The sequence below is a fragment of the Micropterus salmoides genome, unplaced genomic scaffold (genome assembly GCF_014851395.1).
Source record: "Micropterus salmoides isolate LMB-PRFRI ecotype aquatic unplaced genomic scaffold, ASM1485139v1 Ms_hic_scaffold_13, whole genome shotgun sequence".
NCBI lineage: Eukaryota > Metazoa > Chordata > Actinopteri > Centrarchiformes > Centrarchidae > Micropterus > Micropterus salmoides.
Genome location: NW_024040374.1, coordinates 20,635,682 through 20,662,055, shown reverse-complemented (window position 1 = coordinate 20,662,055; position 26,374 = coordinate 20,635,682). Strand labels below are relative to the sequence as shown.

The 26,374-nt window shown below is 40.1% G+C and overlaps 1 protein-coding gene across 1 annotated transcript in view; it reads left to right on the top strand.

The window, feature by feature from the left end:
* The window catches only part of sema6bb (sema domain, transmembrane domain (TM), and cytoplasmic domain, (semaphorin) 6Bb), a 131,636-nt gene that overhangs the window by 86,983 nt on the left and 18,279 nt on the right, over nucleotides 1-26,374 (top strand). The window contains exons 11-16 of the mRNA XM_038716118.1: nucleotides 2,722-2,853; nucleotides 3,440-3,589; nucleotides 6,568-6,747; nucleotides 9,290-9,430; nucleotides 11,375-11,452; nucleotides 17,286-17,344. Of these exons, the coding sequence (XP_038572046.1) occupies nucleotides 2,722-2,853; nucleotides 3,440-3,589; nucleotides 6,568-6,747; nucleotides 9,290-9,430; nucleotides 11,375-11,452; nucleotides 17,286-17,344 (740 nt within the window). The remainder of the gene's footprint in view (nucleotides 1-2,721; nucleotides 2,854-3,439; nucleotides 3,590-6,567; nucleotides 6,748-9,289; nucleotides 9,431-11,374; nucleotides 11,453-17,285; nucleotides 17,345-26,374) is intronic.

Below are 26,374 nucleotides of genomic sequence, written 5' to 3'. Positions count from 1 at the left end.
AGGTTTAAAGAAATAGCTTGACATTTGCGGAAATGCACTTATTTGCTTTCGATTACTATTTGTGATTTTTTTTTTTTACTGGAGTCTCCGCTGGTTGCCTGGCAACAGCAGGACAAGACTCAAGTAAGTCACTGCTCCTGGCACAGAGTCCCCCCGTAAAACTGCACCATGTTGTTTTTACACTTTTCTTGTGCAGTTTTCAACAAGAATATAATGTTCAGTTAATTACGGAGCTTTGGAGGTGCTGGTAGGCATATTTGTTTTGCATATGCACAGAGCCAGGCTAGCTGTTTCCCCTGACTGTCTTTAGGCTAAGCTAAGCTAGCCGCCCCCTGGCACCAGCTTTATATTTACCGTACAGACATCTAACGCTTGGCAAGAAAGCTAGTAAGCGTATTATCCCCAAATATCAAACTATTACTTAAAAAAATGCTAGTAGAACCTTATTCTACTGAGCAAAGAAAATACAATTTGGGTTATTTGGACTAAAGTTCATTAGTTGTGTCCAAGGTCACGCCCATTACAAAGTTTGTGTATCTGATTCTGCCAAGAAAAAACGTTAATCTGAAACCCCTCTGGCTCTGTTTGTTGGAAATCAAGTCATGTCAATCAGTGAAGTTGACAAACACAAAAGCTTTCTGACCTTAAAATGTATTAACATTTGAGCAAAGTGTAACATAAAATTAGCCACGTGGGTAATTGATACCATATTTCACAAGGTTGATGGTTATTTTTGATATTTAGAAGCATGCAAAAGTTCAAGACAATTTATCAGCGCTAAACCCCTTTTTAAAGGATTAACAGTGAAACTTCCCTTGACTCCCAGCTTCTTTCCCCTCTTCCTCGTCTACCCCTATACAAGGCATCATGTGTCTGTGAGGACTGTGTTATTCCAAGCTGTCAGTGAGCTTGTTAAACAGTGAGGAAGTACTTTAGACCCCACAGCAGCCCTCTCAAACGGACGCCCTATGCATCTTGCCTAGACAGCCTGTCACTCAACCCCTGTCAAGGAGAAAGAGAGAAGGCAGGGCAAATGGCTATGGGCAGGGAGAGCAAAAAATTTAAGTTAACAAAGGAAAGTAGTGAGGGCGACAGAGAAAAAGGATTGAAAATGAAATTTGTGTACAAGATAACAACACATATGGACTCAGAAACAAAAGTATGAGAGACTACTACAGAATGAAAATGAGAATAATTAAGTGAATTTGCAGAGAGAAACAGCCTGAGGCCTTTTGGCTAGCTTCTGTTAGATACACAGCCCTACACGGGGCAAACCCACTGACCTGCAGCGAGAGAGAAAAAGAGAGCTGGGAAAGAGGTAGAGAAAGGAAGCCAAGCTGGCACCGGTGCAGAGCTGGCAGACATGTCACACATAACATCTGGTGCCTGCGGTCCTGAGAGAGACGCAGTATCGTCCACAGATACGCCTATATGCCTGCAGTCCTGCCACACTGGCCGGGGTTGAGTCACATCCCTGTGCCTATGAATGATAAGTACTGAGGGAGACAGCGTGACCTGATCAAATGGCACATCAGGAGAGCACGGCTCCCTGCTGCAACCAAAATCCAGCCTTCGGGCACTGCCTTCCCAAACAAACCCTTCTGTGACTTTCAAAGGGGCATTCAACAGAAACACCGCTGCAGAATCATGGGGCCAGACCTTCACATCACCAGCTGGACGTTTGTTTTTTAAGACAGAAAGAGAGAAAGAAGGCAAGAAACAGATGGGCCATGTGTGGGATTTATGTAGCAGCAGGTTGCAGGTGACTCAGTGTCTCAGCTTTTCTTCGTGTGCATCACTAAGGTATTAGAAATTATTCACTAGCTCTCAATCCACGCACACCCTTAGTCATTGAAGAGGACACGTTTGGAGAGTTGAATCTCGGAGCAGGAAGCATGGGATGTTTTTAAAAAACTCATTCCTTATCTCATCCTGACACTGCTCTCTTTATTTCTCTGTCTCTGTAGTGCTTCCTTTAGCCAAAACACAAAAATTTAGCATCAGGCTCAGTGAGGAGATCTTACTTTGTGTGAATGTGTCTCTATCACTATCTCTAGATTTGTTTGTGTGAGCGTGTGTGGGCTATGGACACAGATGTTGTGATCCCTGTTGCAGGGTTCACGGGTAGTTAAACAGCCTCCGAGGTGCACCGGGCATTTTATTGGAATGTCTTGTTGGGTTCACGAGAATCCCTCCCCCACTCTTTTCATTTTGAAAGGCAGAATATTTGGTGACTGATTTCCTATTTCGTTTTATATTCCAGGAATTCCAGCCAAGATCTTTTCATGGGTCTAATCTAGCTATTGCATCCACTGCATATCTGTTTTACGCCCAAGGAGTTGACAGCGTCTATCTTATCCTGTCCTTATTTCCGTCTCAGTAACAATTTCCTTTGTGTTCAAGCATTGAATGTCAAAATATGAACAGCCCAAATCCAATTTGCCATCTTCGCTGGGTGCCTGTCCCTTTCCCGCACTCACAATTGACTTTCTATATTTTAACTTCTTCCCCTATTCAAGTTTCACAGTGCATTTTTCACTCTAGCTATTATCTACCTTATCTTTCATTTTCCGTCACTTATTCTTTCTGCACCCCTGTTGAAAGTAAAGCCCACTTGACGCAGGACTGACAGTAGTTTTGTATCAGTTCCAAGTGTTATATCAATTGACAGTCTCTGTCTCAACCTACCTCTGACTCACCTCTCTGTCTCTCTCTCTCCAGTATCCCAGGTTCGGCAGTGTGTGCCTTCGACATGGAGCAGCTGGCTGCAGTGTTCGATGGGAGGTTCAAGGAGCAGAAATCACCCGAGTCTATTTGGACGCCTGTTCCAGATGAAGTCATCCCGAAGCCAAGGTGCAGATGGCTGTGATCAATTTATACACCTGTGTTCAGGTTGTTACCAGAAAACTGTAAGAAGAGAACAGTATTATGAACAACCTGTGTTGAATACATCATAATTATGTGTGTTTTGCAGATCATGGCTTGAGTTTCATTTCATAACAAAATGAAATATGCTCCATTCACTGCTCATGGTTCTGCTCATGAGCATTTTCTAGGCTGATTATACACACATGTAATGGAGAATGCAGGATGATGCTGCACACAGCATTACAGCCTTTGTTAAGTAAAGTGAAAGTCACTTAGAGCTGCAAAATACATTTTTCACAAGGAAAATTAGTTCTTTGCTAAACTAAAGGCATGTCTTGTCCTCATGCAACAATCCATCACTTGCCAAATACTTCAAGTATGAGGTTCTTTTGACAAAATCAAATCATTCTCTTCTTGAAAAGGGGGTATGTGTCTGAATGTGAGACACTTAGACAGTCTAGACTGCTTAATTATATGACAATATTTTACTAATGCCTGTAGTAGTCAGAAATGAGTATGCCGCTTTTCCTCTGTGCCATCTGCTAAACATAATGAAACTTGCTGTCTCCAGACCCGGTGGCTGTGCTGTTCAAGGTTCCAGGTTTAATTCTTCAAACTCATTCCCTGATGAGATGCTCAACTTTGTCAAGACCCACCCTCTGATGGATGAAGCCGTCCCATCACTCGGACAAAGACCCTGGATAGTCAGGACCATGGTCAGGTGAGAATGGACTCAGACAAGCAGTGAAAGAACCAACTCTGTCTCCTAGTCATTTCCATCAGCAAATACGTTTTGAAATAGTGCCACTTCAATTACATTTCTTATCAGTATAATGAGAAAACGTTTTCAATGAGCATATCTGACAAATTGCAAAATGTTCATATACTGTAGAGCCTATTTGCAAAATAGCAATATTCACTGGTAGCAACTAAAGCATAATAAATATGGGATTCAGGATGCAAACCCTGGACTCCTCCTCTCCTGTGCTTTGTATGCTAACCATCCACCCTGACCACGTCTATATGACTTCAGTTTGGTACTAAAACTTTGCACTTCCCACGCTCCCACACACAAATGTTACCATTGAACATAATCCAGGCCGCAGTTACTTTTCCCTGAAGACATATTTGGCAAAACACATGAGATGTTTATAAACAGAATTCCAATACAAAAAGGAGGTTTTGCTAATATTTGCTATATTTTTTTTAGAAACTTCTTTTGATGAGTTTAGTGAACATTCAGCAGTACATTCATTCAACTAATAATTTCAAGTCACAAGACTTTGGGAAAGGGTCTGAAAACAAAAACTATAACATTTAAGTTGATTTAGTTAATAAAACTTATATATTTACTTTAACTTAATGATCAAATATTAGCTATACCCAATAAATTTTTGATGTGTAGGTGACAGGGTTACAAGCATACACAGATATATGTATGCAAACACACACATGGTCTGTCTGGTCTGTCTGCATGGGCTGTAGACTCCGTCTGTTGAATTATCATGGTCAGGTGTTGAAGCCTGTGCTAGCAGGCAAGCAGCTGTAGCACATCAAGTCTCACATAAATGCATGCATGCCTCTCTCTATCTCTCTCTCCACTATCTACCGTATGGAGTCCCACTGCCGACCAGCCACCAAGGGATTAGGGGACTGAATGTATGTGGAATATTAAACACCTGGCACAACATGGCTTCTATTCTCATCTATTGACTCATACACACAGGACTGTGCGTAGTTCAGCAACACTGTGCTATTGTTTCAAGACGAGGCCATTTACTCGACTGATATTATTAATGACTGAACGTCTAATTAGTTTATTATGTAAATATGATCAGCAGTTTCTCCTCTCTGGAATTCATTGCACTTTGCAGTGACTCAAGAGAAAATGGCATATTTTGATTTAAATTCAAAAGAGTCTGTATTTTACACCTGAACCAATCAGCTTTAAAGCCCCACTCCAGCCGGTTGTGACTGACCTTTTGGGTTAACGCTCTTCCTCAAACAGAGAATGGGGTTGTGGTTAATAGACAGACGTAATCCATAACCAATGCAACGAGACTGCAGTTCTAGCAGTACGTATCAAGGTCTACATCAGTAGATTCAATACTTTTGACACTGAAGAGTTTGTAAAAGTATATTCATACGCATATGATGCACCACAAACTTATAATTATTGGGCATCTCGATGAGTGACCAGCTTGTATCTATGAGTGTTAGCTATACACTGTGTTCACATCACAACATTGTAAAATTTGCTATCCCGTATCAAGCTATAACATAACTAGTATTGGTCGTCCAATACTGGCAGGAGTATCGATACTTACCCATAACAGAAACTAATGTGCAAGTATCAGCTTTTTATTTATTTATTATAACCCCCACTACATTTTACAGTGCTCTAGCGTTACCACAGGGGAGAGATAGAGATAATCTATCACTTTTTGTGAATTGCGAATTGTCCAATTTTCTCTACAGTTAGAATAAAAGCCTTTGTAGACCCAGGTAATAAAGTACATACTGAGTGCTGAGTGTTCAGCGGGTATCTAATCCCAGAAATCATTGCTTTTTAATCATATAGTTGATCTTCTACATGTAAAGTTGTCTTTAGCTAAGTACTTTACTATAAAGATAAGTAGTAAATTGGAGACAGTAAAACTGAATCTGAACAATTTTCTGTTTCTCTATTACAAGTTGTCCGTATTTACATCACCGAAGCTTTAATATTTTTACCAGGTTTAACTGTAGATATTGTGTCCGTATCCCTAGGAAGTACCGTTACCTTACAAGCAGTTTGACCTAAGGCATTCTGGGTAGGAACATTAGGAAGCCCTACACCCTCATGTGTTGTGTGACCAGAAGAAGGGGGAATTTCCAAAGCTTTATATATAGCCTCATTTCGGTGACAGTCAATAAAATGAATCACAAAGTGTCATTCTGTGTAACATTTATGCAGCGATCATGCAATAACAATTAAACACATCACTATATATTACTAACTATTAACTATTGGGGGTGGTGATTGAGCAGTGGATGTCATATGCCTTTAGTGGGAGACCGGGGTTCGAATCCCACTGCAATTCCACCAATGTGTCAGCGTCAGCTAAATGACTGTAATGTATTGATGTATTCTTATAATTATTAATTGCAGTTAAGACAATAAGGCACTTTCAATACACATGTGAACTTTTTTAAATATGAATGTGGAACTGTACATGATCAAAATAAAAAATACCAAGTGACCCATTTAAAATTAGAAATCACTCAAGAAAGCATACTTCCAACTAAAGCTGTGCAAGCCTCAATATTTTATTAATGAAAAATAGAGCACATTGAAAACATTCAAAATACTATCTTGCAATGTTGAGAAAACTTTGCAACAAAAAAAGATAAGTTTTGACCCATGGCCTATTTGTTTACCAGATTTCATCAAAATCTCTCTTACCCGGTTTTTAAGATATCTCACAAAAACAAATGTGACTGGGATGCCAAGAGCAAGGCATATTATGCAGTTCAGAAGTTGTACATATGTGAATAAAACCAGACAGAGACAACTTATAGGACAATTGTATTGTGTGATCATAAACTTGCTTCCAGGAGCAACTTGACTACGCTTTCAGCTTTCATGGAAAAAATGTCCCAAATGGGCCATACAGATCTGTGACATTAATGCACTTCTCTATCTCTCCTGCTATACAGGTACCAGCTGAATAAGATTGTAGTGGATACAGAAGCCGGGCCTTATCGAAACCGGACCGTCCTGTTCCTCGGGTCGAGCAGAGGGACCATCCTCAAGTTCCTCATCATGCCCAACCAGGACAACACCGTCACTAACAGCAACATCTTCCTGGAGGAACTGGAGGGATTCAACCCTGATAAGTAAGACGTTAAAGCTAATAAAAAGGAAATGAACAGGTGAAACAGCTAACTTGACTGGGTCTATCTGAAGGTAACAAAATTCACCTACCAGCACCTCTAAAGCTCACTAATTAACACATTATGTCATGTTTGTTTAATGCATACAAAAAGTGTAAAAACAGGGGGGAGTTTATGAATGCCTATCAGACAATTTTATTCAGTTACTTCCTTGTCGTCAGTGTGAGGTTGTTACATGATGTGTTAATTAGTAAGGTGCTGATTTTTTGTTTCCCTCTGTAGTTTCCACTCTTTATGCTATGCTAACCTCCTGCTGGAGTTAGCATATGTATTTACTGTACAGACTTGAGAGTGGTGTCATTCTTCTTATCTAACTCTCGGCAAGAAAACTAATAGCATAAAATGTATTTTCCCCAAATCTCAAACTATTCCTTTACGCCACAAGTCTGTATACAGGGGAGGGAAGGGAAGGGTTAAATGACATCTGGGGTTGATGCATACACAAGGAGGAGGTCTATGCGCCTAGAAGAAAAGTTGCAAGAAAACAAACAAAAAACACGTCCTAGAAAACATGGCGTGTCCTGAATAATGCAAAAAACCTCACCTATTCTTCGAGAGATCCACATAATTGTGCCGGAGCTGAGATGTTACAACCCCATGCAGAGAATACAAATAGGGCAAACTGAAAAGAATAGGATTAGAGGCTAATATTCATTATCAGGAAATCTTAACATCTTCTAATGAGGTTTGGACATACTGTAGAACGGCATTAGGGGAGAAACATCAGAAAATAATTAAATTATGATAAAATCATTATCCTTAATCTTGACAAAAATGACACACTGTCAGGAAAAATGACCCCTTATCTTCAGACTGAAGCTAAATTATATTTAATATCTGGATCTCAACAAAAGATTGGAGTGGATTGGGTTTCTTGGCCCTTTTTAATTAGCATTTTGCATGAGACAGGCAGCTTTGAGGATTTACTGGATGCCCACCACTACGTAATGAATACTGGGTACAATGCATTTCAGTAATTTTTGCTTTTGTTCTTTGTTGCGATGTGGTGTTCCACATGGTGGGTGGCTGCAGGGTGGGGGTAAGAAGATTGTCACACAGATGCAGGCAGATTTGGCTGGTGATTATCTTTCACTGAGGCTAATTAGAGACATTTAAAACAGAAAGTGCATGTTAAACACTAGCTTTCTGTTGTGGTAATTGTCCTGCCTGATATATATACAATTTTCTCCTGCAATAAGAGGAAACAAAGGATTATTTCTCAAGCCAACTGGCTGGAAACATCCTTTCTCCCTACAGTCCAGACTGCTGTTTCACTTCTTTTTTAATAATAAACTTCCTTCATTTCCCAACCCCTCCAAAATTTCCACACCAATTTGTGTCTCAGCTTATTTGTTCTGCTTCAGACTTCACAAAATGAGGGATAGTGATGGCAAGTGAAAGGAAGGGGCTGTGTGATGAATGAGCTGGTGTGGACTGGAGCCAGTGTGTGAGGGATAATTTGGTGAGCATGGTGAGCCCACCAGGAGGTCAGTGACAGTCCAGCTATCACAGCAGGCACCCAGCTAATCAGGAGACAGAGCACAGACACATTAGGTTTTTTCCCCCCTTTTATTCTCCAGGCCAAGCCACCCCCCAACCTCACCTTTGTCATACACAGACAAAGCGATATGTTGTGCCCTGTAATAAACCCCAGGGTACACAGAAGCAGGGTCACTAACACAGTGATTTTTTAAGAAGCCAGTGCAGATTGGTTTGTGATTGGCTGGTTGCCATAATGAACCAGGAAATGATCTGACAGGGATGCAACCCTCTCTGTCTTCTGCTATTTTCTCCCTGTCTGATCTTGGTTCTGTTTCTCGTATTTTCTTTTCATGAGTCTCTCGACTCTGTTCCTCTGCCTTTTCCCTGAATTTGTTAGGTTTTTTTTCACTTTTCCTACACCCCCCATCCCACCCTACTTTCCCCTGCCTTTGACTGCTTTTCGTAATATTGCCTGTGAATAATGACTCGCAGCTTGGCCTTAGCACAATGATAGATTCTTCTTAATGACTGTGGGTCCGCCGCAACGTTATTACCATAAACCATCCAGATACAAGTGATGCATGAGTGCACATGTGCATAAAAAGGTGTAAATCCGCTGCACGGAGGCAGGTTGGTGCCGGTCTATCGTAGCTCTAAGTGCCAATTAGAAGAGTTTCAGTTCCTGGCTGCTGTTTTTTGATGCCCGACCAACCTCTCAAACCCCTGCAATCAGCACAGTGCATATTTGGGTTGACACCGTAACATCTGGCTACACCGATGGCCTCTTGTCGCTTTCAATTTTATTGTGGCTTTTATTTATAGAACTGTTTATGTTTGGTTGTGTTTCACATTGAGTCATGGGCAATGTTTTTTTCGCTGCTGTAATGCCGAGGTCAGAGGTTTAATGTGCAGTCTCAGTCTGATAATTGAAATTGCCTAATGCATTTTTGTGTTTTGTGAGTGCCAGCCTGTTTATGTATTTGTGTGTGTGCGTGTGTTGCAGGTGTGCTGAAGACTCTCCACAAGCCAGGCAGCTGTTGTCTTTGACTCTGGATCGGGTGAGCCACACTCTGCTCCTCGCCTTCCCCTCCTGTGTGGTCAGGGTGCCAGTGGCACGATGCCAGCTCTACTCCAGATGCATGAAGTAAGTTTGCACCAAATGCTGCACGTACAGGAATATAAAAGGGGTAGCAGGGCAACGTAACAAGAACTTAGGTGACCATTCAAGAACCATCTGGTGAACCCCTGCCAGCTGCTGAGCTGCTGCTCTTTAGTTGACCTGAATTTTCCTGCAATAATAACCGTACTACAACTTTTAATAGCAACTGTCAATGTGGCAGTAAATTTGAATAAAATCTAATAAAAGCCATTAAAATAATAATGCTATATTTAAATGTATCACAGTCCATAGTAATATTTACTGACTGTGTAATACATAATATGGTGAATAAATGATAATAATAAATGATAATGAAGCTCATGAGAATAGTAAGCATGAAACAAATCCGTTATAATGGTTTAATAATTTTTGTACACAACAGTTGTAATAAGTATATAAGTATAATCAGTAGCTAATGTGTTAATGTGATATTATTTAATTTAGCAGCTACCTTATAATTTTTTTAAAGGGAAATTATCACTTTATCCAGCAGTTATAAGATTATCAGACGCTCCAGTGAAGTTGCTCATGTTGTTATTCTGGCAGCTCCAAATTATGAATGTGTTTAACTGAATGTGCAGCAGGGCATTTCTGGGAAAGAGCAAGTACCCCAAATCCACTAATCCACTAATCCATAATTAAACTTAAAAATGCATATATTCAAAGTAATGATATTTCACCTGCATACACCCACATAAGCACCATAATGCAGACTCACTTTCCCTCACTGGCACACTTTCTGAGTCTTGATGCCTGTGGCTGTGGCCCGTTAGGGTCCACTGACACACTAACCGGTACACACTCCAGCACATCAGGCACGCAGTGTGTTCACTGAACCAGGTGAGTCATACAAGCGTGTAATCCAGAGCACATTAAGAAACGCTCACATGCTTTCTGAGGTATGCTTAGTGTGTGAGCGTTTATGTGTTTAGATGAGAGACCGAGAGTTAATGTTGTGTGTGTGAGTATGTTCAAGGTTCCTTAGTCACGCTTCAGCAGCTTCATGTCTGGTTCTTATCCTTTGAAGAGATTTTTTTTTCGTCAAATACATTTTTAATAACTCAACATTTTACACTAAAGTAAATTTTGCAGTACAGTTGCAGACTGACTTTTATATCACATTTAACCCTTAAAAAGTCATGTTATGCAGTAAACCACAGAGCAATCCCGCAGTACGTCATTAAACGACCATATCGGAAGTTGTACATATTATCGGTCAACAACAATTAATCCCCTTCAGGCTACTTGCACTTCAAAATATACCACAGGATTTTATAATGACTTCTTACCTTTTAGGCGTAAGGTCATTTCTATTCATGACACTAGTTGGGTTTTTAAATTTACTTAACAGCGACTTGAATTTTTCATGAGACAGGTAATCCATCAGAGTGAAACATCTCATAGGCTTTGCGTGTTTTTCAGTATTATATTATCATTGTGTAACAGTATAACTGTGAACAGAAAGCATTTCATTAAAAAAAACCTGTTGCTGCAGTTAAGGACATTCTGAAGTCTAATATTTAAGATATGGAATTAAAATGTGACTCATTCACACCACAAGCAATACGGACATTATGAAACTGTTGCTTTGGTAAGTTCTTGCACATAAAAGGTTGAAGCTGGACGGAAATCCCTGAATGTCTCAATTTCCTAGAACTAGTTTCAGGAAAAAAATCTTAAATATTAAGTGCACTTTGATTGCATTTCCTTCCACTGGAGACCGTGAGATGCAGTTGGAAACTCTGGAAAAAGCTAGTAAGTTATGTTATTTCCAAAGTCAAGAATGAACTTTCTACTTAATTTCTTAGATCTACTTTAATCCACTAGCAAGAAATCAGTATTTCAATTTTAAGCTATGTGGGTGAATTTTAAGTAAAAGAAAGATCATTTGGGATTCAAGCAATTAAATGAATCTTTGTGTCTCTGCAGGAACTGTATCGCCTCTAGGGATCCTTACTGTGGCTGGACCAGAGGAAGCACCTGCTCTTTCCTCAGACCTGGGACCAGGTATGACACCTCTACATTTGTATACAGGTGAAACTCGAAAGATTAGCATATCGTGCAAAAGTTCATTTATTTCAGTAATTCAACTTAAAAGGTGAAACTAATATATTATATAGACTCATTACATGCAAAGTGAGATATTTCAAGCCTTTATTTGATATAATTTCAATGATTATGGCTTACAGCTTATGAAAACCCCAAATTCAAAATCTCAGAAAATTAGAATATTGTGAAAAGGTTCAGTATTGTAGGCTCAAAGTGTCACACTCTAATCAGCTAATTTATCCAAAAAACCTGCAAAGGGTTTCTGAGCCTTTAATTGGTCTCTCAGTCTGGTTCAGTGGATTTCACAATCATGGGGAAGACTGCTGACCTGACAGTTGTGCAGAAAATCATCATTGACACCCTCCACAAGGAGGGAAAGCCTCAAAAGGTAAATGCTAAAGAAGTTGGATGTTCTCAAAGTGCTGTATCAAGGCACATTAATAGAAAGTTAATTGGAAGGGAAAAGTGTGGGAGAGAAAATGTGCACAAGCAGCAGGGATGACGGTAGCCGGGAGAGGATTGTCAGGTAAAAGCCATTCAAATGTGTGGGGGAGCTTTACAAAGAGTGGACTGAGGTTGGAGTTACTGCATCAAGAGCCACCACACACAGACGGGTCCTGGACATGAGCTTCAAATGTCGTATTCCTCTTGTGAAACCGCTCCTGAACAACAAACAACGTCAGAAGCATCTTACCCGGGCTAAAGAAAAAAAGAACTGATCTGTTTCTCAGTGGTCCAAAGTCCTCTTTTCTGATGAGAGCAAATTTTGCATCTCATTTGGAAACCAAGGTCCCAGAGTCTGGAGGAAGAATGGAGAGGCACAAAATCCAAGATGCTTGAAGAACAGTGTGAAGTTTCCACAGTCTGTGTTGGTTTGGGGAGCCATGTCATCTGCTGATGTTGGTCCACTTATTAAGTCCAGAGTCAGCGCAGCCGTCTACCAGGACATTTTAGAGCACTTTATGCTTCCTTCAGCAGATGAGCTTTATGGAGATGCTGACTTCATTTTCCAGCAGGACTTGGCACCTGCCCACACTGCCAAAAGTACCAAAACCTGGTTCAATGACCATGGGATTACTGTGCTTGATTGGCCAGCAAACTCGCCTGACCTGAACCCCATAGAGAATCTATGGGGCATTGCCAAGAGAAAGATGAAAGACATGAGACCGAACAATGCAGAAGAGCTGAAGGCCGCTATTGAATAATCATCGAAATTATTTCAAATAAAGGCTTGAAATATCTCACTTTGCATGTAATGTAGTCTATATAATATATATTAGTTTCACCTTTTCAGTTGAATTACTGAAATAAATGAACTTTTGCACGATATGCTAATTTTTCGAGTTTCACCTGTATGTTGTACATCATCACAACACATAGTATACTGTACCTGCCCTGCATCACCACACATCCATCTGAAGGTCTGCATGCTGTTTTACCACCTTTCTCTGTTCTCTCTCTTTCTCAGCAGTTTTTGTTTTGTTTTTGTTTTGATTTGATTTATTTGTATTTTTATCATTCCTCCCAAGGTTATATTTCTGACAGCACACCTAGCAGGCCACCCATAGAGTTGTCCCATGTATTATTTATCTGGCCTGGGCGTCCTTGGTTGTGTCTGCGAGTATTTGAGCCCCTGAGGAACATCTGTGCCCTCAAAGTAGCCTGTCACACAAGTCGGCTCTGTGTACATGTATTGATTCAAGATGTAGCTGTTAAACAAAACTATTCTTTCACTTTCCGTGTTATCCGGTGGTGACCATATAACACCATGTAGGTGTGTGACTGAGTTTTGTGTTGTGTTTATCTGACTCTGTTATGCACAAGCACATGCACTCAGACCGTGTCTTGTCTGGATATGTTTGAATGTGTGTATCTGACTGGATGTCTGGGTGTGTGTGTGTGTGTGAATGTTGAACGTGTGTGTTTGTGGGACCTCTTTCTCCTACTGCTACTGAAACGCTGCAGTCTGTCTTGACAGCTCACCTCGTTGTGGCAACCCTCCAGTGAGATTGAATCTCTCTTTAGTCAGGCTGCTTATTGAGTTAGAGCTTCAAAACACAGGTGTAGTGCCAGCGGAACAGACAACATAGGCCTTAAAGACCACCTCAGGCTGCCTGCTTATACTATTAAAGGTCTCTGTGTTGGTTCTGATTTGATTTACCAAGGGCGGTCAACTTGGCAATCGATTTTGCATTGAGTTACTGTGGATTTCCTCTTTGTGGACTAATGCAACCTCTTTGCAAACTGACGCCAGAGGAGAGCTCAGTAGTTGGCGTTATATAAGATTAGATTGTAGTTTCGTCAGTTTCTGAGGAAAATAAGTTTTGTATTTTATTATGGAAGCAGTTGTTGTGTTTGTTTACTGTGAGAAAAGGGGTTTTATGTTCGGTTTTATTTTATGCCTGTGAGTGTTTCTGTTCCCACTGCTGAAGGTCATACAAAATAAATCTCACCTTCTTTAGCTTCTTCCAGTGAGAATATTATAATAATATATATAATATATAATATAATATAATATAATATTGATTTTAGATAACTATTTAAACACTTAATCGTTTACTTTAAGCTAATAATTTTCACTATTTGTCTGTTACTTTTGGCCAACTGTTTCAACTTCACTTTCTTATTCTTTACATTCTACCTCACAGAAGTACAAGCACAAGATGCTTGTAAACACAGCACTCAACATGAATAAACACATGGCCTTTATCAGTTTCTCTTTTATTATGAAGTTTTTTTTTAATATAGAGCACAATGAACCTGTGACAATGTGCTGGGGGAAAAACACTGTCAACCCCCACCCACCACACACACAAAAAACATGGACGCACACAGGCAAAGCTAATGTATACAAAGTAAATAACCCATAGTCAGTGAGAGGTAGCCAACTGAACACAAACCATTCTTCTTTATTAAGATGTCTGCTGTAGGTTCACAGTGCACTTGGACTCATTTGTCACCGAGATTTCTAAGCATTAGAGGCACGAATGTTGGCCGTGCTGCTGCCTGAGCCTTTAGCTAATTGCAGAACACTGAATTCTCAGTAACTTGTCACAGTGAGCTTCAGCATCCTCGATTAGTTTGTGCTCTGGTTCTTCAAAGGTTGTTTGTAGGCCAAATAGTGATTCAGTCTTACAGCACAATTTGTGGGACCGTGTAGAACTTTCAAAGTGTTGTCAGTGGTTTGGATCGACTCACTAACACAAAAGATCAAGCAAAGTAACATAAATGAAAGTCAGCACATTGATGATTTGTCATTGCCATCCATATCAACCCCAAAATGAAAAGATTTTCTTTTGGTCAGATGTTGGCATTCTAAATATGCTTGGTAGCCTGAAGACTTGTAACTTTAAATAAGCTTTGTTCCTCAGATTAGTACATAGGTATGCACCAATTTGCTTAGCATCTCTGCTGCCAAGTGCTCACTGATCCTCACTACACCAAGTCTGAAGTGTTTGGTCACAAGCAGTGGTGGCCTTACTCATTTGGGGGCCCGTTTCAAGAGTTAATGCGGGGCAAACGATACAAAAGTGTGAAATTAAGTTGGCTTACAGTTATAATGGTAAATATTCGGACTTCAACTTAAATGCATTATTTGCACTTTCAGCGTAATTGACAGCAAAACAGATAAATAATCCACAAACTAAATGATGCCAGAGAAATACTGCAAAGAGTGAAAAGTGTGCCAACCAACCCCACCCTTATGAAAATGAACTATAGCATTTCTATAGTATACTATACCAAATATATAGTGTCTTGTAGTAAGTTTGTAGTTGTGTGTTTCTGTAGTTCCTACAGTACTACTATGATGATGTCATAGTAAATGGTAAATGTATAGTATTACTATAGTAACTTTCTGTTGTGCGTCTGAAAAAAACATATAGAAAACAATATACTATATAAACACTTAAGTATAACTATAACTTCATTATAAGTTGACCATAGCCAACTTTATTATATTAAAACATTACATTTCTAAAGTGTGTTCCAAAAAATATTTTTTATATATCACGTCCAAACTTCTGTTCATAACTGCACGATCTCTCTCACTCTCTGTCTCTCTCACTCTCTCTCTCTTTAATTATGGTTTTTGTTCCTGGTTTTAGGGGTGCTGAGGGGGTTGCCATGAATCTACATGTTGATGAGTGAAATAAGTAGACCTAGTTCATTTTAAACGTGGTGATCGAAACGGGTGAAACATAGATAAGGCCGCCGCTGGTCACAAGTGTAAGTCAAGTCTCAGGCAGTTAAATCTAGTTAATTCTAAACATGTTTGCCCTGATAAAAGAAGCTTATAGATCATGCATTAAGGTCAAAAGATTAAAAGTTTATTGAAGGAATAGTTCAAGACAAACAAATTATAACGTGTGAGTTAGTAACCTTTTAGAGGTGCTGGTAGATGGATTTTGTTTTTCCTGGACCTCTCCAGTCTTTATGCTAAGCTAAGCTAGCCATCTCCTGTCTCTAGCTACATATTTACCAGCAAAAAAATGTGAAATATGAAAATGTCAAACTATTCCTTTAATACACTGTTTGGTGTGAATTTAGATGTTAGGGTAGAAAGTCATCTTTGCCAGTTTGAATAGCTGTTAAGGCACACAATTATGACTGTGTTAGTTAGACACTATGTACTATATTGACTCATCTGTGTGTGTGTCTACAGTTTTTCCACATGTATTATATATTATAGATTGATATACTGACTGTAATATATCCATTATCAAAATATGACTCTAATATTTAATACATTTTAGAATGTGTCCCTAATAATGTGCCTTTTTTGCATCTTTCATATAGTCGTGTTATTGCTTAATCACTTATAAATCAATACAGGTATTTCCACTCACATGTCATTCATTGTAAATTTACTCTGTACTCACTGAGGGCTATAACCTTATACAAACATACACTCACGCACACACAAACTCACACTCACTCATAGCCTGTCATTTGCAACTTGGTGCTGTTTTCCCTGATATGAGCCATGACTAAAAGCAGTTGTGTTTTTCTTTGTGAGCACCTGGTCTGCGTGCTGTTCTCATTTCCTCTCTGCTTCCTCGCCTCATCATATGTTATTGTCCTTTGAGTTTTCCAGTTTTCCCCAGTCGCCCCGAATCGGAAATGAGTTTTAAAGCACGGGGATAGAGTTGTAGAAATAAGATATTTTGTAGTTTTTCTAGAATGATAGAATATGAGTAAAGTTTGAGGTTTTGCTGAACATTTGCTTTCATGATGAGTTACTTTTCATACTTTTTTCATTAAGGTATATTAGGTTTTTCATAAAACTGATGATGATCTTATGATATTTTTATTAAGAACCTCTCTACCTTAGGCTCCATAATATAAAACAGATTTTCTTGAAACTACTCCTTAACTCCTTTATACTTGGAGACACAGAGTTTATATTTACAGTTTATTTAAATATGCTGACCTAGAAATATTTGCAATTCAGTGCATTAATTATCTTAATTAATGACCCTGCGGATATAAGTGGTTATCTCTAAATTATAATGGTGATTATTGCAGGATAATAGGCAGCTCAGTAGTTGCCTCTTGAGTTCTTTTGTTGTTTTAATGATTTTGTTTCTCACTTTCTCAAAATAAAACACAGATTTCTACAATCTAAGTGTTAAAGGAGCTTGTAGAGATATGCGCTCCCGTGTAGCTTGTCCTCTGCTGTAACTTTGAGATAGTTCTCCTCTATCAGAGTGGATCTGTGCTGTGTGTCAGTGGCCGAGTCGCTGTGCCTCTGTGTCTTCTGATTAATGACCGTGTCTCTTCTCCTCTGCAGACTGCCGTTCGAGCAAGATGTTGAACAGGGAAACGTGGCCCACTTGGGTGACTGTGATGGTAAGAGGAGTGATTCACAATCTGTGTGTGTGTTTGTCTGTGTGTGTTTGCCCACAAGTGTTATAGCTAATAGCTCTCTTGTCTTTACCCAGATCCTTATATAACATGTGTATCTTCAGGATAAACGAGTTACAGTAAAAGAGAGGAAGAGCCTGGTAGTTTCAGTTTATACAGTGGAAATCCACAAATAAACAAGACAAGTCCCAATCCACCTCAGTGCTCTGTGGTGTCTCACTTCTCCCAAGAGTAACCACCGAGCTCCAACACAAAGAGCTAGTCTCAATTTGTCTATAAGCAGGCAAGAAAATCTCCAAGTATGTTTTAGCTAACTCGGTTCTTCTCGCTGTTGCTATCTCTGCTGTGGTCTGGCAGGTTTTGTTGCATATACATGTGTGTAATTATATTCAACTCTAGCTTGAATCCCCCTTGATGTTTCCTTTTTTTTTTTAACTCTCTCTCTTTATATCATTATGAAAATAGAAGTGGTACACAGCAAAATGAAATCTCTATTATAGATACACAGAGGTTTTGGATACTCCCATGACACCCCCCCTCTTTGATCTGAGCGCTAATTCCAATGCGTGCAAATTAATCCTGTGCTTGTGAAAGTTCCCCGAGTTCATGTGCCATGCTCCCTGAGAAAAGAACAGATAAATATTGCATAATCAGAACCCGCGTACAACTCCTAATCCTGTTTCAGATGGGCGCTCTGTTTGATGCTGCTCTCTCACTTCAGGTCCTCTGACCGCCAACCCACATGGGATGGCCCCTGAAACTGGTGGCTCATGCTCTCTGGTTATTTGTCTTCATTGAACCCATGTGTGGCTGCTTATAGAACATGTGGGGGAACTTATTCAAGCATTTACTCCCTACAGAAATCTATGATCTTCCAAAGGGTTTATTATATTTAAAACAGATCATGTTGTGCATGTACCTTTAACTAGATTAAAAATCGGAGGAATATCTTTTCCACAAGGGAACTCCACCTCAGCAAATGCACACTGTTGTGCAGGAAGCTTGTAATTAAAAGTGCAACTTCTATGATCATTGCTCTACTTCTGTACTACACCAGCGGGTGAGAGATGAACATAATTACTCTTGCTCAATGCTAATGGAGAGTTTTACAAGCTCTAGTCTTGGATCCTCTTCTCAGGTCTCAGGGTCAGAGGAAGAGATGAAACTGATACTGAAGGTGCAGAATACTTTGCTACTCACTGCACACTGTAGACCATCTTTTTTCTGAATGGATTGTAAGATGTCTGCCATCCCTAAAGGAGTGCTCCCGCAATTTAATGTTACATTTCTATAAAGGTAGGGGACTTGTGAGCATTCAGAAGAGCCAGCGATGTCCTGACTTTTAGCCTAAAGCTAATGAGAGTACCTAATCACCTAACATACTCTCTCTTTCTCTCTCTCATCTCCTGCGCTTTTATGCCTTGCTACCTGCAACCTTGTGTCAGGCGGAATATGAAACTGAGAGTGGTGGCACTTCATTCCCGATGGCTTCTCCCTAATCTGCTGCGGCTCTGGGTTTTTACAGAGCTTTATTCCTGCATTCTTGAGATTTTTATGCAAGTACTGTACATCACGAAATGAGCAACTAGAATACATTTTTAGAACGAGAAACATCTATCATCTCAGCTGAGCCTTTGACTACAATAAATAAATTAAATGGAAGAATGACTCTGCTTTTTGGAAAAGATCCACAAGGGGCACTAACTTCTGTCAACAGCAAGATTATCTTCAGCCTTGATGAGCAATTATGATTGGGATAGTATACCATTAAAACATAACAGTATCAGTGAAATATTAAAATGGTAGTATTTAATATTAGTAAATATTATTAGGAAGTTAATACACCTTTATCAGTATACTAGTCCCAGTAGTAGTAGTCAGGGGCCGATTTTACCATTATGCAAGGCAGTTGTTGCAGCAACAGAATAAATTTAACTAGACATTAGATAGAGAGATAGAGAATTGCAGGGCCATTTATCATTTTAATAGTTTTGTTTCATTAATCTAGAAAAATGTCTGACTTGTGGTTAATCTCTAAGCTAATCAAACAAAAAGCAGTAAGCCATTATATTAATGTTTCACTGATACCTATGTAATTGTTAGGTACCCCATCAGCGACTGATATAATGGGAGAAGTGACAGCAGCACAAAAGGAACACATAAAAATCCATGATTTTAAAAGCACAAATAACCGGTCTAGGGGTTAGGTCCGCATTTCAACAGTTTCATTATGTTCCGATGTGGAGCGTGATTGATTGACGTAGCCAATCATATTAAAGCAGTCCTGCCCCATCCCCGTCTGGGCCAGTAACCACACACTATGGGCCAGTCGATCAAGGCACATGTGTTATTCGAATTTCAACTGCAATTTTTTATCACTATTTTAATACATGTGGTTTAACTGATTTGGTACTCCTGGTACTCATGAAGGCTGCCCTTGCACAAGGCCAGTCCCTCATGGGATCATTGTATGATACCTTTACAAAACATCAATGTTTATAGTGCAACAGAAAACAGATTCCAGCTGTGTTTGTCACAAATCAGCCCACAAATATTAATCCTTACTTATATAAAATTTTTATTCTTGAACTCCCATAAATTCCCAAAATAGCTTGCCAATTTGAATGTCTTATATTTAAGCAACTGTTTGAGGTTATTGTGAGTCGTCTGTTCACTTCTGTCTTTTATGTCACCAAAGAGAGGATCAAACAATTCCAATACAAAGGACATGAAAAGACAAATTGATCCCCAGTTTGTACTCCCCCTTGATCAAACACTGGACAAATTCTATTTTCTTTTCCCAAAGCAGCATACCGGCCCATTTCTATGTCAGAGGCAGTAGCTCTGATTTGAGCACAAATAGTCATATTTTTCAGTAAAATATTTATAATTACTTTCACAATAAGATGCCTTTTTGGCTTGTCATATTTAACCTTGCGAAACACATTCTACCTTAGCGATACACAATCAGTCTTCTCTAACAAGTATGGGCCATCCCCAAAACACTGTATCCTAGACACACAACTGTTTTACAAGCTGTGTAGTTTTTGCCATGATTAGTCAATTTACTTAATATGAATAGACATGTTAAAATGGTGGAGTGCTCCTTTAAACTGGCCTCAAATGCACAGATTTGTACACACAGGTGTGTATTGTTCTGGTAGGCTGCTCCTCTTGGACCGGTGTCAGATAGAGATGTAGTGTTCGGCTCCCTGGCCCTGCCTTTGAGGAATATCTGAGCTCTGAGATGTTTGCTCCGGAGTCTGATCCCGTCATGAAATATGGCCGAGCTGAACTCTGTTGACAGAAGTGAGCTCTGTTGTCTCTGGATGAACGAGAGCTGCTGGGTTGGCGTGGCAGGAATGTGAGGCAACATCTATCTGACGGCTGCCGCTAACACTTAGACAGCACTTTGTCTCAGATACTGTGATGAACTCTGTGCCGTGGCCTATCTTTTCATCATATCTATTTCTTCATTTGACACTTTCATTGTCTCTGATATGGATGCTTTCCTCAGTGTTTCCTGTTGCTAGTTAACACTGAGTCCATCTTTCTTTGTCTTCCTATGAGACACAGATTCTTTCAACCATGTGCAAATGCAGTATTCAGTCAGAAGAAGACAGAGAGGCGCAGCTTCAATGAGCTTGTTATGACAAACTGTCACTGACAACGTTAATACTTCGCTATATGTGTCTGTCAGCATCTTTCTCTCTGCTTCTCTTCACGTGCTGTATTCTCCTCGTACACAGGATACATGCATCTGTGTATTTACAAACACACCGACACAAACTCTTCAGGGACTTGGATTGGTGGAATAGACTGAAGGCTTTTGGATACTGAATATTTCATATCTCTATATTGGACACATTCCACCTCTGTATCTTGACCCAGCAGATGGGAGGTGAGATATGGTCTGGCCTATCCATCTCCCTTTGGGGAAATTCAGCTATCTCATATTCGCTCTCCCTTTGCTTATTTCTTTCCTCAAAGGGGAGTCTCTTTCTGCAGCTGCATGTCAAACCAAATTCTCCCTCTCTGGCCTCCAGGCACAATCAAAATTCACACACACACATCTTCAACAGTCAATCATTATTAAAAAAACAGACAAGAGGTAAGGTTAAAGGGTCACTTAAATCAGTGGTTCCCAACATGTGCGTCGGGGTAACTCCGTGGGTCACAGAATAATTAATGTGACACGAAAAAAGAAAAATGTTGCTCTTTTACATAAATGAATATAAATCTTTGCTCTTCTCTCATAAACTACAACATAGTTTTACCTCTTCTGGTAGCTAACAAGTATTTAATAAACTATCTGAATGTTTACACAGAGAATTCATCTTTAGTAGAACTACTGACAGCTCAAATGGATGCAATATGTGATGAAGGCTTGCAAATAGATATTTTTCTCTGCATTGTATGGGATCTCAAACCAAAAATATTGAGAATCACTGACCTAAATTTCACCTCTACAAAAAAAACCAAATTTTCTCACTACTTCTAGTATCCACGAGTTTAATTTGCCTAGTTTTGAGGGACTATTTCTTGAATATAAAGTAGTTCCAGTGCAACATCTTCCAAAGAAATGGGGTCCTTGTTTCTGTCAAGTTTGCAATGGTCCTACAACTGAAATGTTTTCCACAGTTTGTCACCTTTTAGATATTTAATAAATAGATGAGTTTTCTGCCTGTTTTTTCATTTTGTGGGCATTTTTCCCTAGATATTTGAGAATACTTAATATTTGAGAGATGTATGAGAGCTAGAAACAAAGAAATCAGTCAGTCCAGTTGTGTTGATGGTGGCACAAATCTCAGAGACATATATCTGAAAACCTGGCAAAATAAAACCAAAATTATCTGCATGGCTAGATTCTGCTAGAGGTACTGTAGTGTAAGTCAGAAGCTCTTTAAAGGGGAGAGTAAGTCATTCTGCCGTCGCCTCTGCCCGGTCGTGCAACTTTTTTCTCTGTTTATACTCTTCAGGCCTTTTCCTCTTTGGCTTTTTCAAGGCCATCTCTCCTTCTTCACGGTGCCTGGAGTCCAGCACGTTCGAATGTGCCGGTGTACAGAACTCTCTCTTCCACGCTGCCCCCTCAACTGTTGCTGATTGACTGGAACAATGTTGTTTGGCAAGGTTCACACCACTTTATTTGTTGTCTATTTACAGAGTCAAGGCTGTATAGGAAAACAGAGCACACAGAAAACAGAGAGGTAGAAAACCATGAGGAAATATTAGCTGAATTTAACAAAAAGTGTTTTGGATTCCAGTCACTTACTATCCCTTTAAGATTAAGGTTATGCTAATGTAATGTTAACTTTCAATGGGGAATTGATGCTAGCTCTGACTTTGCAGCTTGTCTGAAAAAGAACAAGTCATTTGTGCCATAGTCTTTGCTCCTCTGCTGCTCCGGTGCCTCTCCTTCTCCCTCATGCTTCATCTCTCTCCAGTCCCAGTCAGTGCTACACTGATTTCAGCTTTGTCATCAGACCTCAAAGGGAGATGGATGGACGGCCTTACTTAGAGCCCAGCTAACTGCCTCCCCTTTCTCCTTAGCCAGAGAGAAGCAGTTGCTGGAGGGAGAATCGATTTTCATCTCTCCTCGGGCTGATGGCAGTCGAATAGATATCAAGGGTGATTCTGCTAGGGGAAAGGAATTGGGCTGAGAAGAGCGAGGACGGGGAGGGGAGGGGAGGCTGGTTAAATCAGATCCAAGAGTAGAGAGCAGAGCAGAAAGAGATTGAGAGATCATAGGAAGAAGGCAAACTTTGAGGATAGAAAGGGTGAAATGGTTCAGGGGATCAGAAGTGTGGAGTCATAAGGGTAAATCATAAAAAACAAGTGGAGTGATGGAAGAGAGGACAGAAAGAGTGAGGTCAGAGGAAAAAATAAAGGGTGGGGTGGTGGGGGTAATCACATAGGAAACAGAGAAAAGATGAGGGTGAGGCTGGATAAAAGCTTTGAGAATAGGGGGAGTGCATGGAAGGGAGATGGGCGGCTGTTTTCATGGGTGCTATGCAGGGCCAGTGTGACAAATGGACTGAGACTGCCATTGGCGTCTCCTGTGTCACGCCACTGTCACTGGCCTGCTCAGTGGGCTTGTGGCCAGGCTGTAACTCTGTCGAGGTGATGCACACCCCCTGCCTCATATCCTCTTAATCTTCTCTTTAGTATATCACAGAGCTGCTGCCCTTCTCCTTACTTCACACAAGTATCTTTATTTTGTATCATTCAGTTTTTTATAAATTTTGCCATTTTGAAAGTTGATGAAATGAGCACAATGTTCCTCACACTGTTGGGAATTCTGCAATGTCAGAAGACTACAGTGGGATATCAGTTTTATTATGGGAAGCTATATGGGGAAGTCAAGTGTAGCTAAGCCATGTGGTTATGCATGTCTGTCTCTACATTCATTAGAAAACAAATACCATACAGCAAACACACACACACAGACACACACCAAATATTAGTATGTGCCGACATGCCGTTCCTCTAAACCCCCTCTGATCAAAGCAGACTTTGGAAGCACAGCGTCTAATTGAGACGATGTGTTGTGGGAGGGACGCTTTGATGAAAGAGATGAGGTCAGAGACATAACTGGGTTAAATTGTGTGTGTGTTTGTGTGTGTGTTTGCATCTAATGCAGGTCTATTAGCTATGGGCTCGACTTTCTCTCATTCGCCAAGCGAGCTAACTTCATTATTGTTCGGTAATTTTGTGGGTCTAAACAAACCGAGGGGAGTGAAGTGACGCAGCTCTACTGGCATGAAACCGTTCATTTCCACCTGCTGAGACCACATTTTACTGCAAAGCACAAAGAGTAATTTTCAAGCTACATTCTTTAAGTACTTTTCAAGTATCATAGGCACATACATAGCTCTCTCCAAAATCACAGGAAAAAACTTTCATGCATTTTGAATTTCACCTCTTTGACCTTGACATATGTTTTCAAATACACGTCAAAAGACCATTCTCAATGCAGTTTCTCAGTGCTTTTAGGATGAACTCTTCACTTGATTAAACACCTCTAGCTGTCATACAGCAGCTGGAATAATTGATGTTTATTCTATTTGCAGTCTGTAGTTTGAGCGATGTGATATAATGCCCGTATTTATACTACATTCATCAATTATTCAATGTTTTCACCTAGCACTGGGACCTAAAAAATACATACACAGACTTCTCAGACAACAAACTATTACACAGAGTTCATTTTTATACTGTTCAGTAAGATTATTAGGAGCATAAAAGCTGTTTACTTATAAACAACAACATTTTGTACTTTACTCAAATTTCCAAGCTACATTTTCAACTAGAAAAATAGTTTCTCCCTCAGCCTGTCAAACTGTGTTAATTGTAATGAAGCAAAACTGTATGTCAACAAGTATATTGCTCGAAAAAATTGTATTTTTCTAAAGGTTTTTGGACCGCAATGGTGTTCTACAGCACAGAGGCATGAGCAATAACAGGCTGTGGTCGGATAATGTCATTTTTTATTTTATTGTCTTGAATGGGAATGGTTGATAAAAAAGCCAGCCTTGTGTTTTGAAAAGAGATATAATCTGCCTTTGGAACCACATTAAGAGTGCTGAATAAACATATTTGGTCTGGAGCGTACATCTGATTTGGGATTCTGCGCCTCTTGAAGACATTTCATGGCCCATTAGGAAACTGTCAATCCTGACATGATTGGCCATTAGTCCACCTGCTGATATTTTATTCCCCTCAGTTTCTGCCTTAGCCTCTTTTTCAGTTTTTGACTGGGGTTTCTGGCCTCTGGTTTTTAAAATTGCAAAAGATGATTTGATCACACCCACTTGTGCCCAGAGTTTGAACTATCAGTTCTGCTTACAGGAAAATAGAGCCATTTATGCCTGTGTGTGAGCAGTTGTGTGCCCTCTAAATTAGTAGGCTGTTCACAGTGGACATCTCAGCCAGCGTGACAAAATGCAGCTGGATTTATGCTGGATTTAGTTTTAATGATGTTTGAGCGGTACACACTCTGCTGACGGAAATCACCTAGCTAACTTTGAACTGCTAGGGGTTTTGTGTGTTTTTGGGCCTGTCCGTGAGGGTGTGAGGTGAGCATGTGTGAACATGCCTGTGACAGGTAATATAAACCATTTCTGTAAACAGGGTAATGAGTCAGATTTGGTTCAGGCGTCGACAAATGGTTTAGGATGTCAGATCCACTTACGGCAGGTTATCACCACGTGTCGATTGGCTGGCTTCAGTTTTTTCCAGGTCGTGACCCTTGCTGACAGGTAGATCAGTTACAGCATAAACGTGGGCTAAATGGTCTGTCAGACCTCCAACTTCCCTCTTTTAATTTGCCATGAGGGTCTCTTAATTCGAATGGAAAGAGATTCTTCAAATCATGTTGTGACCCTGCAACAGCCTCAGAAATGCCAAGCGCCTGAATCTCCCAGCAGCAACGGGCTAAACACTTCCTCATTTTATTTTGCTGTTTGCAAGCCTTTTGGGAGAACGAGTCAAATTGTGTTTGCACAGACAGCTCATCAGCTAAAGTCAACGCTGTTAAACCAGCCATCAAATAGGAGTAAGAGGCGGTGTGCGTAGTGTGTGTGTGTGTGTGGTGCTGTTGCTACAAGAGACACGTCCTGCTTCATCACATTTTCCAACTCAACACATTTCCTCAAGCCTCTGTTTCCTCCCAGTTGATAAAAGCAGAGTAGGATTTCCAACAAGTGCACGCATCCAAAGCCTCACCGACACACGCGAGCGTTCACACATACACATTCGCCACCCATTTTACTGTGAACTCACTCAGCCGTAATGACACAGCTAGTGTTGCCGCAGTGTAGCTACAGATGGAAGCAATTATGGCGCTGTGAAAATATTTCCCAAAGAAAGGCAGTGTTTTGACTGGTGGAACAGCGGGATGCAATCACTCAGTAATTGAGGTCCACTGAAACATCAATGAGACGAAGGCAGATTGGAGATTCCTTGCTGTGGCGTCATGTTAGAGACGATCGCTGCAGAGCCAGGACTTTCTCTCTG